We start from the raw sequence: 13,841 nt of genomic DNA, 5'->3' as shown, positions 1-13,841 counted from the left end.
CACACACACACACACACACACACACACACACACACACACACACACACACACGGGATCACTTCTGTTATTTCTCTTTCCCCTTAAGATTGGTCTCTGAGGAAAGACATTCTCCGAGGGTAACTCTTCATTCACAGTTGGACAGGTTGCAACAAAACTTCCCTTTCACTCTGCTTGAAAGAGTTGGGGAAGGTATCACAGAATGGTAACATTTTATCTTGGATTTGAAGGAGGAGTACAGACGCTAACCAGCCTATGTCTCAGTATTTTCAAGTCTTCCCCTCCTTCTGCCAGTCTAATGTATCTTCATGTTATTATAACTACAGAAAACAGTTTTCTTTTTCTGTAACATCTCTGTGAGGTAGACAGTAGGATAGATATTATCCCCAGGGCATCCATTTTACCAGAAGGAATAGGATAATTATTAGGATATTCAACAAGAAAAATGTTAATTTGGAATTCTGTTAAAAAAAAAAATCTGCTCCAGCTTATATACACCTAACTTCTCTCTGGAGCTTATTGCTGCTCCTGTTTTATTTCATACTCCCAATTCTGGAAGCCTCTCTTCCTGCTTTTCTTTAGGACCATTATATGGCATCTTTCAAGGTTCCTTTTTTAGACTCTCTTTCTAATATTGAAATTGCAACATCTGAATTTTTAAAATGTATCAGACTTTATTAGTGAAGAACAGATAGCATTCCCTCATGTTATCCTACTAAGTACTAATTGCAATCTCCTATCTTGCTCTCCAGCCCGTTCCTCAATTAGATTTGGGGATATTGAAGTAGTTTTCTGGGACATCTCAAAAATGATCAGGAGGCACAGATGCCATTTCCAGCAGATCCACCCCTTGGCTTTTAGTTGTGGGCTTAGTTTCAGGGATAAAACTTTCCCTTCCAAGAGCTCCTGCCGGTACAGAGTCTAAGGACCTGCTATAAAACTTGCCTGACACACATCTTTATGTTATTTCATTAACTTAATGGAATAGACATCACTCATGACAATCTTTCTCCTTATCTATATTATAAAAATACTAAGTTTCTTATAGTACCATTATGCCAGGATCTTCATGTGTCTGAGACCGGAATTTAAATCTTTGTATCATTAATGTCTAACACAGTGACTGAGGAATACCAAGCATCCAACAAATATTGATTGAATGAAGAAAACAAATACATGAGTTAATGCACACATGCATGTATGCATACATGAATGAATGAATAAAAACATAATTCCTCTGGTATTTTCTTCTCTAACTTTCATATCTTCATTGCCCCCTCACTGGCTGCTTCTATTCACGTCGTCCCCATCTTAAATCAGCCTGCTTCTCTTCCTTAAATCAATGACATATCTTTTCTTCCAGTCATCCACAAACTTTTAAAAAGTGTAGTCTAACTTCCTGCCTCCACTTACTTACTTCCTGTTTACTTTTTAATCACTCCTGTTACTGTCTGCTCCACACCACTGAAATGGCAATCCTGAGAATACTCAAAGTATCTTAATCACTAAGTTCCCTGACCTCTATTGAATCACTTTCAAACAAAATCTGTGCTTTTATGACCTTGTTGAACACTCAGTCATTATTAAAATTCTACTGGAGTGGCTCCTAAGATACTATTTTTTCCTAGTTCTCAAACATTTGATTTTCTTTTGTTTTTGTTCACTGATCTTATTTCTTTGGTCCTTAAAGAAAAATAGCATTTGGCCTTGAATTTTTCCTTCCATTTCATGCACTGTCCCTGGATCATATCCTTGGCATGTTATTCTTAATTCTCAGGGTCTATAGGTCTATACAAATTTATGCAGACCCTTCTCATAGGAGTGAGAAATTGTATAAAAATCCCTACTGTCCCTGGTCTTCAAAAAATTTAAGCAGGTGTTTAAAATATTGTGCAACAGCTGAAAAAGCCCATGTCCTTAAAGTTCATTAATTTTTTCCCCCCTGGAGGATGGCTACCTATTCTTTAACTCTCTAAGCTTTAATTAATTATAAGAATATAATCTATCTGTTACTAATTGTTGTACCATAGTTCTCTCAGGAAGTAAGAGAAAACCCAAATTATCAGGGCATCTTCTTTTTAAGGACAGAGGTTGCAGATGTAACCAACTTCTGGGAAGTATAAAATGTTCCTTTTCTCTCTAGTAACACCCTTACCAGAAAATGCTGCACTCTCCATCCCATGTACACACACTGACTGAATCAGGTACATACTAGGCCACTGGGAAACTCAGATTGCATGCAGTACCCAAAGTACTAATTCATTTGGATTATTGGTGCAAATACTTAGGTGTATCTACTGCTGGGGGGGATCAAAATTTGTATAAAATGAAAGAGAAGCTTACTGAACAGTAGGTCCTTCTATATGCATAGTTTTTAATATGGGCAATGTAAGTGTTTCAGGATTTGGATGGGCATTTCTGTATACTAGCAATCAAATAGAGCTAAGAAAAAGTTGCTTTCATTAGACGTGGCGTCCGCGTTCTAATTTGCCTCAGACCCCAGCACTCTCTGATGTCCCCAAAGTTGCCCGAGTGTCAGTTGCCATTTATTATTGTAGTTACTTTTTGTTTTTCTTAGAGTATGGTTTAAAAATATCACCATGAAAAACAGAAAGGATTATATATCAGGATATATTTGGGGGGAGAAAACAACTGAAAATTACTTATTTAATATGTGAACAGAATCCATCTCCACTGAGATTATGGTCGAGGTCTTTTATTTTACATATAGTCGGCTTCACTCATTAATGCTACCACTTCTGGCCCGGATTGGCTTTTGATTTACCATCTACCATCCCTTCTTGGTGTCCTCTTCACCTCTTTATCCTCAGCATCCTGAAAAGGATGCTGAACTGAATGTGTTTTGGTGGCTGCCATATTCCTATTTTATTTCCATGTTTAATTACCAATGATTTACACTTGTTTGTAAAATATTAACAATAAAAACAAACTGATAAAGTGAAATTATATACATAGTGACTGAGGATTGACCTAGCAAAGTCAGTTACAAGGACCCAAACGGATCATCTGCCTCAGCCTACTGACTTCACGCAGGTTTAGTGATGAACAGCAATAGTAACAACAGCAGAACCTCTGTTGTTCTCTTTACAAATTGCTTTCATGTGCATTCTATGCAATTACATGAGGTCCAGAAATGCAGATGTTGCATTTTTTCCTCCATCATAAAATAGTACAAAATGAAGACCTCTCAAGGGGAGGACCTACCGGGAGGCTGGGGATGGTGGAGCTGGGCTGCTGATCCCACCTGTAACAGCACTTTCTGCCTGACAGAACGTGAGACTACAGTTCAGAGCCTTGGAGGCCTAATGTCGGGGTGGAAGATGCGGGACGTTGCCTCATGTGGGCAGTAGCCATGTCTACTTTGTTTTCAGTTTTCTCAGAATCAGTACTGTGAAGTCACTGCTTCACTTCGTATTTTTTATTACGTGAGCCTGGAGAGGGAAGGTTTTTGAAAATCCATAAGTTTTACAGTATCGGAATTTCCAAACTGTAAAACATCTGAAAATGTTCTTGTGTCCAGAAAACAATTGTTCCTTTACCTGTATCAAGACAGACAGATAAAGATAAAGCCCTTGCCATGTGTATAACACCTGTTCGATACTATGGAGGAAAGCAAGAAATGTAAGAGCAAATTAGTTGGAAAGAAGGGTATATCCTATCTTACATTTTATATTCTCAATATCTCCATGTGTTCATCAGATGAGAAATCACATAGATTGGGATGGTCATGAAAAGGAAGAATACAAGAGGGCGTAGTGAGAGGGAATTCCCTGATGCAGATTGATTGTGAAGATAAAAGATTGTTCCTGGAATGTTGACTTGGAGCATTTCGTCACACAGAGATGGGTAGAGGTGGCAGTTGGGTCCTTGGAACTTCAAAAAAAAAAAAAATTATTTGCCTATGGTAGAAGGATATTTGTCCTAAAAAGTAATTCAGTGATGCATTTGTGGTTCCTTTTTGCAGATGTTATGCTTCTTATTGAAACAGTGATTGCTGCTAATATCTATTTGAATGCCAGCTATATATGCCTTTTGTGCCCTTTCTAGAAACTACAGTCATCCCTCGATGATGCTGCCATGTCATGGTCAGCTACTTCAGCCTCAATTAGACATGATCTGTCCAGTAGATTTAGGGGTTATATTTCAATGTGGGATTTGACTTGCAATTATCCATCACACTAGAAAATTATTCTAATCAATCTATCTTTATTACCACTTTGATCGTAATTCTAACTGCTCTGTTTTTATATAAGGTTGCCATTACCACCTGGGGCTTTTTCAGGACTCTGGAAGAATCAGGAAGCATTCAAGCATTTATACTTTGAAAAATTTCCTGTAAGAACTTTATTATACTTTCTTTAAACCTTCCAAAGTACTTCTTTACAGTTCTTGCCTATTAAATTGAGCACTCAGTCCTGGAATCATAGATAACAATACAACTTTTAAAGTTTATCTGGACTAAGTTCTAGATCTCAGAAATAAGAATGCCCACACCACAATGATCGAAATAAGTCATTTTTATATTTATTTTTCAGTCTCTGGACATAGACATTTCTGTTTCTCTTAACACATTTTCCTGAATTTTAGCAGCCCTCAATATCAGGAAAGTTTTTATTAAATTAAAGACTTTGGGGGGGGGCTATCTCTGTTCTTTCCTGCATGGATCCCTCTGCAGACTGAGAGCACCTGATCAGAATTGTACCCTGTCACTGGGACCCCTTAATCTCCTCTACAGCTGGCTATGTGAGCAAAGTTCATTTGGATTGCCCACAGTTGTATTTTTCCATTCCCTTACCTATTTTTGACATTTGTTCCTGAATGTTCTCTTGGCTTTTTATTTTAAATTCCCATTTTAAAATACAGATACATGCTAGACATGATGTTCCGGTAGCACAAACTCCAGTCACCTGGATGACAAAAACTGTTTTTGTCTTGTCATTTACCTCTTTCTCCACATCACCAAGATGTGTTTTGTGTTCATAACAGCATTTACTGATAATATACATCAGGTCCCACCATCATATTGCTGCTGTCCTTTGACTTCTATTTCTTTCCGGGAGATTCTTGGTTCTCATCATGCAGTAGGTGAAAAAAAAAAAAAAAAGATCAGAATTTCATTTAAAAACAAAAACAAGTTTCAGTGTTTAACATTTTATCTTTATTATTTGTGAGTGAAGGACAGGTAATCTAATCAAGCAGACAAATGACAAGATTTAAAATAGCTTCCTTTAGAAAGAGATCTTGGAGTTAAATGACCTCAGTAGCTGAGATTAAACAGGCCCCCGATGGATGGAGTGTGGCCAGGAAGATTTGTCAGTAGAGTTGACTCCGGGTCAGCCCAATCTATGCGCCCCATGGGCCACCGTTAAATCATCAGAGTACTGATATGATTAATTACACCTGACAATGGCAAATAAGGTGTGCCTGTGGTTTTAACATGATCACCTTTAACAGTGAAAGCTCCTTCAGAGTCTCAGTTTATGGTTAAACTATGTGGAGTGACTCTCTCTATATATTTTTTCCTTGTTACCCTGACTTCAAACTTCTCATCTAAGGGCTTAATCACAGCACAGAAGGGTTGAGTAACTTGCCCGTAGTTTAGAAGTGATGGAGCTGAAAATGGAACTCATAATGGCCGGTTCCACGGTCCATGCTCTTTAACTGTACTCTAGGTTTTCTCTCCAGTAGAAATTGCAGTAAGAGCTGCCAATTACTGAGGGCTTATGATGGGCCAGGGTCTGCCCTCTTTAGATACACTATCTCGTTTATGCTTCACAGAAGCCTTATAGGGTATAATCCACTACCCTGTTTAACAGATGAGCACACTGAGTCTCAGAAAGAATAAGAAGCACAAATAGTGACTCATCTGGATTGTTCCTAGAGCCCATGCTTATTAACATAAGTATCAAGATAACTGAAAAGCATTAGAAGTAGTATTTCTTTCAACTTATTCTTCTTGATTCTTCATTTCTATTGTGATTTCTGGACCAGTGAAGATGTGCTGCTACTTTGAGTTGATTAAAAATTAAATTTCACCCCTATTATTATATTTCATGGAAGCTAGAGTCTAATCCAGATTCATGTTAATAAACTAGCGCTCTATTTTGTAATTATTTATAGAGAGCTTTAAAGCTTTCAAAAATTAATATAATTAAAGGAGAAATCTATCGAAGAATTACTTTGCAATACCAAAGTATATTGGAAATATTGAACTATTACTTCTCCATTAAAAAAAAAATTGAGTTCATAAACTTCACAACTCTCAAACATTTAACTTGAATATATATAAGAATGCTTAAATTTAGTCCTGGCTATTAGTGGAGCAAAGAGATTCTAGTAAGTTATCAAAATCAAAAGGAGTTTAATTCCATAGCCTAGTAATGAAAAAAGTCAAATGTATGCAGTAAATCCATTTCTATCAGATTTTATATTATGCCAAACTTAAATGATTGCATTACCTAGCAATCAATACATGCTAATTAGACATTATCGGTTCTTATTTTCAGGGATACTATGACACCATGGATGCTGGTTACATGGATGAAGAAGGCTATTTATATGTTATGTCTCGAGTTGATGACGTGATAAATGTTGCAGGTCACAGGATTTCTGCAGGTGCTATCGAAGAGGTATTGATGAATATGGATTTTCTGTTCCCAGTAGTATTTAGAGACAGAGCTGAACTGAAGTCAATAATTGAGGTTAAGTCAGTGTACCTGGAAAATTACCATACCCTTCATTTGATGTAGAGGCTAGGTTACTCTCGTATCTCTCTCACCTCACTTCCTCTTGTAAAATCCTCCTATTCTCCTCACTCCCTGATCTCTGTCTGGGTGGTAGGGAGGAATTTTAAGAAGCTACACATATGTGTTATTTATAGGAGAGCTTATATACTTTTGTTTTTTGATCCTTGCTACTTGGTTGCCTCTAGCTTCTTGATTTTCTCTTGCTTAATAACCTGGTTTGCATATCGTCTTTAACTGGTGTGAGATTTAAACATTTTATTGTACTCTTAAATCCTGAGAATTTTCTTCCAATGTAAATACATTGTCACAAAGTCCCCAGAAGAGGTTTCTTTGATAATGTTTTTAATTTGTATACTTACATAGAGTAAAACCCATTTTATTGTTGTACAGAACTATGAGTTTTTATACTTGTATAGATTCTTGATACCATCACCACAGATAGGATACAGAAAAATGTCAACACTGCCAAAGATTTCTCCCATAACATTGACCTTTGTATTCTGACCCTCCCCATCCCTGGTGACTTCTGATTTTTCTGTTTCTGTTTTTGCTTTTCTAGAATGTCATATAAATGGACTGATACAGTTATGTAACATTTTGAGACTGGGTTATTTCATTTAGGAAAATACATTAGAGATCCATCCAAGTTTTTGTGTGTATCATAATTTGTCCGTTTATATTGCTATGTAGTATTCCACTTGTGGATGTACTAACCAGTTTCTGTATCCATTCATTCACTGAAGGATATTTGGATTGTTTCTAGTTTGAAACAACTTTAAATAATTCTGTTATATACATTCATATACAGGTTTTGGGGCAAAATTTGTTTTTATTTTTCCAGGATAAATACCTATAGTGAGTTGGCTGGGTTATATGGTAAGTTTATGTTTAAGTTTATAAGAAACTGTCAAACTGTTTTCTCGGTGGCTGCACAATTTTACATTCTCACCAGCAGTGTTTGAGGGTTTCTGTTTCTTCCCATCTTCATCAACACTTGGTGTTATCATTATTCTTTATTTAAACCATGCTATTAGATGTAATGGTATCACATTACTTTTAATTTACTTTTCCATAATGACTTAATGATGTTGGGCATCTTTTGACATGCTTATGTCTCATCCACGTACCTTCTTTTGTAAAATACCTGTTGAAATATTCTGCCCATTCTTTGAAAATTGGGCTGTTTTCTTATTCTTCAGTTTTGAGAGTCCTTTACCTGATACATGATTTGCAAATATTGTCTTCCAGTCTGTGACTTGTCTTTTTACTCTCTTAAAAGTGTCCTTAACAGAGCAGAAATATTTTTCATAATGATGAAATCAAATTCACTAATTTTTTTCTTTGACAGATCATAATTTGGGCGTTATATCTTAGAACTCTTTCCTAACCCAAGGTCATAAATATTTCTCCTTTGTTTTGACCTAAGAATTTTATAGTTTCATGCTTTACATTTGCTTTATTGTTTTACATTTTATATCAGTTTATATTTATATTTTGAGTTCTCATGTGTGTGTATGGTGCAAGATGTAGGTTGAGGATTATTATTATTTTTTAATATGGATGTCGATGGTTCCAAGAATCAATTATTGCAAAGACTGCATTTCTCCTTTGCATTTCCTTTGCACCTTTGTCCAAATCAGCTGACAGTATCTGAGTGGATCTATTTCTAGAGTATCTCTTCTGTTTCATTATTCTACATGTTTATCTTTTTACCAATACTATTCTGTCTTGATACTATAGCTTCATGGAATGCCTTAAAGTTGAATAGTATCCACATTTGCTCTTCTTTTTCAGAATTGTTTTGGATGTTCTAGTTTCTTTACTTTTCCATATATATTTCAAATGAACCTTGTGTAGTTACAATGGATTTTTATTGGGACTGATTAAATCTATAGATTCTTTTGGGAAAAATTGATATCTGACCCATACTGAATCTTCTAATCCAATAATTTTATATGTGCCTCCATTTTTTTAAGTCTTTTTTGATATGTTTCATCAACATTTTACACTTTTTAGTATACAGATTTGTACTTAAGTATTTAATTTTTAAGCTATTGTAAATACAATCTTAAGTTTTAGTTTCTAAATTTTCATTGCTAGTGGATAGAAATACTATTGACTTCCTTGAACTGGTAATGCATTTTTTTATAGATTCTTGAGATTTCCTATATAGAAAATCATGTTGTCTGTGAATAGAGATAGTTTTATTGCTTTCTTTTCAGTCTAAATGCCTTTTATTCCTTTTTCTTGCCTTCTTGAACTGGCTAAAACTTGCAGTATGATATGGAATAACAGTGGTGAGAACCGACACCCTTGTTTTGTTTCTGATCTTAGGGTAAAAACATTCAGTACCTTACCATTAAGAATGTTGTTTCCTGTAGGTGTTTCTGTAGATAAACTTTATCAAGTTAAGATGTTCAGTCTGTTCCTAATTTGATGAGATATTTTAAAAAATCTTGAATGAATGCTGAATTTTGCCAAATGCTTTTTATACTTTTATTGATACGATCATGTGTTTTTTTAAGCCTTTTAATACATGAATTGCATTAATTAATTTTCAAATGTTCAGCCTTGCATCACTGGGATAAACTTTACTTGGTTGCAATGTATTGATTTTTTTTTAAAGATTTTATTTATTTATTTGACAGAGAGACACACAGCGAGAGAGGGAACACAAGCAGCAGGAGTGAGAGAGGGAGAAGCAGGCTTCCCGCAGGGCAAAGAGCCTGGGCTCGATCCCAGGACCCTGGGATCATGACCTGAGCTGAAGGCAGACGCTTAACAACTGAGCCACCCAGGCGCCCCTGGGTGATTTTTTTTAAACATCTATAGTAATTTTCTTTGTTCTGAAGTTAGTTATGTGTGGCAATCACATAGGCATTCCATTTTTTTTTTTTTGAATAGCATTTGAATCATTTATTTTTTGCCATCCTTTCATTTGGATCATTATGGATCCATACAGATCCATCATCTAGATTATTATGCTTCCTATGGACTTCTTGTAGATAGCATACAGTTAGGTCTTATTTTTATTTTTATCCAATCTGACAATCTTTATCTTTTAACTGATGTTTTTAGATCATTTACATTTAAACAAATTATTCATATATTTATGCCTATCAGTTTATTAGTTTTCTTTTTGCCTGTTCTTCATTCCACTCCTATACCCCATCTCCTATCTTTTAAGTCATTTCATTCTTTTTTTGTAGCTTCTGTTTCTTTACTGAAAACTTCTGTGTTTCCTTTTATTCCAAGAATGTTTGCCCATTCTTCTTGCGCCATGGCTATTGTTGAGTTTTTAAGACTCATCTTTTGTTAATTTTATACTGAATGTGCAAATGAGGTGTTATGGGTCAAAGACAGATTTCTTGATAATTAGTGTGTCATTGCCCTCTTAGGTTCTAGCCTTCGGTCGCACATAAGTGCCAGACACTTCATAGATGAGAGATGAGGAAAATAATTTTTGTCGGCTTATGAAGAGCAAGGAGACATTCATCTTCCACCCCTCATCAGAAGGTCTCCTTCCAAACATAAGGGCCTTATTCCAAATTCCAAGTCTTTGATATGTAAATAAAATCTCTCCAGGAGCCAGATAGCCCTGTGTGTCTCAACTCTTAAAATTTAGAAATGTTTCCAAGTTCTGAGGCTTCATCTTTTTTTTTTTGACATGTAAATACCTAGGAAGCTACTGAGCCAGTCTCCCCAGCACACTGTGAGTTTAACCTAGGGATCTAGTCTAGTCCAGGCTTTAATAATTTTGCCTTCCCAGGGAAATTAGAAAAGTTTTATTATCCTTTCAGATCAGAGCCATTAACCTGACAAACAGCAATAGATCAAATTCTCATGGTATTTGAAAATTCTCAGGAGGCTAGAGGTTTTTATAGGAGCAATGAGGAATCCAGGAAAGTTTTATCCTTCTGCCACCATTATAATAGCTGCATTAAAATTTTTGTCTGATCATTCTAATATTTGGGTCATCTTCGCATTGGCATCTATTGATTGATGGTCTTTTTTCTTAAGAGATGTTTAGGTTTTCCTGATTCCTTTTATGTCCAGTAACTTTAGATTTTTATCCTAGATATTTTGAGTATTACATTATGAGATTCTGGATCCTGTTTAAATCATCTGGATTTGTGTTCTTGTGATTACTTATTTTAGTTAAGAACAGACCACCTGTCCTTACTCACTTTTTGTGGACTGTGGTTCCAATGTCAATTTGATTTTCAGTCTTTGCAGTGCTATTTTGGTCCATCTCACTTGTGTCTCTCCTAGAGGCCAATCTGAAACTTGAGTTAAGTGTTCAGAATCTACACTGTGCTGAATCTGGTTGGATTCATGCATGCACGAATCTGGGGTAGGCTCAGGACTTCATACACAGATTTAAAATATCCCTTTCTCTCCAGCTCCTTCCTCTCCATAATCTACTCTTCACTTTCTGATTTCCAAGGATCCCCATTGCTGTTCTTTTGGGTAAAAAGTTGGGGCTTTGTGTTCCCTGTCTTCTTATCAGGGGTCAATACTGCATGTTGTACGTGCACAGCATCCCTGGGCAGAGGATGAGACTGTCTCTTTGGTAGCACTTGCTTAGTGTAGAGCAGAGCAAATTAGGGATCTACTCAGGGACTGGATAGCTGCTCTTGGGGGGGGAGGGGGCAGCGGCGCAAATGGCTCTGAATCTTTCTAGGCTCCCTTAGAGTGTGTGCATGTGTTTGGGGTGGGGGTCCCTCAGGGTTTCATCCCACAGGCTGTACACTAGTAGTGGAGAAGGGGAAGGACCCAGCTCTTTTGCTGGCATTCACTTGGAGCAGGGTGCTGAGAGTCAATATGGTTGCTACAGCTCTGTAGGAAGGAAGAAGGGCACTGCTGCTTTGTTGGTGTTCACCTGGAGCAGGGAGGTAAAATGAAAAGGATTATTTCCCAGATCCTCTGTCCTTTCCCTGGGCCTCTATAAAGGCAGACATTTCTTAGGGCTTTTCTGTCTGCACTTATTGGCAGTTGCACCTTTTGGTCTACTCTAGCACCCAGGCCAGAATTTATAGGAGGCAAAACAAACAAAGAAACAAACCGTAATGACAGCAAAACCCAAAACCTCCAAAGAAACAAACAAAAAAGAGGGTTGTGTCTCAAGTTCTTATAATTTTAATAGAGTCATCCGATCTGGTTTTTTAGCCAGAGTTTTTCATTGCAATTAGTAAAAGTGATAAGATGGAACATATTTATTCCATCTTTTCCAGAACCAAACCCAGAATAACTTTTAAATGGAATAGAGCAAATTGAAGTTTAAATGAAAGACAATGTTTAAAAATAATTCAGTGGGATCAGAGTGTGCAGAATCAAAGTTTAGTTCTCCTTCCTATAATTTGAAGATGGTCACCTTCTTTGAAAGTCATACTTACCTTCAGCGCAAACAAAATAGCTTAACGCTTCTTGTCGGCTTTGTGTGTGTGACAATGTAATAGTATTTGAGTAAAAGGAAAGAACTTCTTTATATAATATTTTAGAATAAGTGGCTTTGTGTGCTATCATAATATTATCTTATTTTTAACCTACTGTGAATTTTGTGATAACCTGAAATTGAAATTTATGCTTCATGTATTTTGGTGTGTTGGCAAAAGGTGGTTCTGGTTGCATGAACTTTTAATTTCTTGCCTGTAGGAGATTACCTCTAATATTCACCTGCATTTCTGGCAGAGACAGCTAATCAAAATATGGAGATTACATATGCAAGGCTTTTATAATCAGTCAAAGTTCTTGGTTCTCTCTTTTATTTTTAGAACAAAAAGAGAAGTATCAACCTATTTAAATATATGCTTTAATATGTTTCTACTGACATCCTTTTCACTGTATGTAATCAGAGAATGAGGCAGGCAGAAGGTAGGCAGTAAAATGACAAAATTGAAAAAAAAAAAGCATGCTAGAATCAATAGTTTCCAACAGGAATTTTGTCACTAGGTCTTGGAGTACTTACAGCACGTAATAGGACACCTGTCAGCCTTAAAGCCTTCTTGAAGTGAACGTCTCCCTTTATATGAATTAAATGATTAACTCTATCATATATTTATGTCTAATAAGGAAGTTAATACCTCAACTCATATCAGGTTTGTCTTCTTTATGTTGGCATTTGTTAGAGAGTTTTGAACTAACATTCTTTACTGGATTTTTCTCACCTCCTAGCAAAATTGCTTAACATTGATAATTAATGTGTATGTTTTTACATACATATTTTTATTGGTTTTATTGATGACATAACCAACATTTATTAAAGGGCCAAACCTTACTTTATTTGTAAATTCTTTCCAGGACTCTCACTAGGATTCTCAATTGTCAATTCTGAATGTTGGATTCCACTTTGAGTTTTTGAAGTAGGATTTGAGGGTCTTAATTCACGGGACTCTCATTTGTAATAATTAAAAATAGACTGAATGTTGTTTTTATATAGTGTGAAAATCTGTGTCTTTCCAGTTTCTTAAAGTAAAATATGACAAGTGCATTACCTTACATAAGACTAAATCAAACAAATTCTATTAAAATTACTACATTAAACACATTTCAGGAAACTGTATGTTCTTTTCTGTTCTCATCATAAGAAAACAGTTCTAGAATAGCTTTTATAAATTTAAGAGCATCTTATCCTTGCAGATCTCAACACATGTAAGAGCCTTCTGTAACTGTTAAGTAATAATCATATCTATTTGAAAAGTTGATTAATGTTTGAGAGCCTGGCATCTAGCTAGACACTTGGGATACTTCAGTGGAAGTTCAAAGTGTCCTTAAAAAAACTGGGTCTGAAATCTGCTAATTCAGGCCTTATGAGCCCAAATTACTAGGAGCTAATGTGGTCCTTCTTGCTTGGTTCTCTTTCACTGTTGTGGTCAGGCTTTCATGCAAAGACACCTCCAGGGAACAAATTAGGCTCCCTGGTTTCATTCTTTCACTTGTAATTTAAGTTTCATTTTGTTAAATAATCCTACTAGTATCCTTGGGAACTGTTAAAATACGGCGCTTAAATCCTAGAGCAGTGTTCTTTGCAGTTTGCCCTTTGGCAGGTTATTCGAACCAAAGTTTCACTGTTTGTTT

General features: G+C 36.0%; 1 protein-coding gene across 1 annotated transcript in view; it reads left to right on the top strand.

Moving 5' to 3' along the window:
• ACSS3 (acyl-CoA synthetase short chain family member 3) overlaps positions 1 to 13,841 on the top strand; it is a 140,339-nt gene that overhangs the window by 116,880 nt on the left and 9,618 nt on the right. The window contains exons 12-13 of the mRNA XM_021689851.1: positions 4,272 to 4,353; positions 6,525 to 6,647. Coding sequence (XP_021545526.1) covers positions 4,272 to 4,353; positions 6,525 to 6,647 — 205 coding nt within the window. The remainder of the gene's footprint in view (positions 1 to 4,271; positions 4,354 to 6,524; positions 6,648 to 13,841) is intronic.

The sequence above is a fragment of the Neomonachus schauinslandi genome, chromosome 5 (genome assembly GCF_002201575.2).
Source record: "Neomonachus schauinslandi chromosome 5, ASM220157v2, whole genome shotgun sequence".
Classification (NCBI taxonomy): Eukaryota; Metazoa; Chordata; class Mammalia; order Carnivora; family Phocidae; genus Neomonachus; species Neomonachus schauinslandi.
This window is presented reverse-complemented; position numbering and strand designations above follow the sequence as displayed.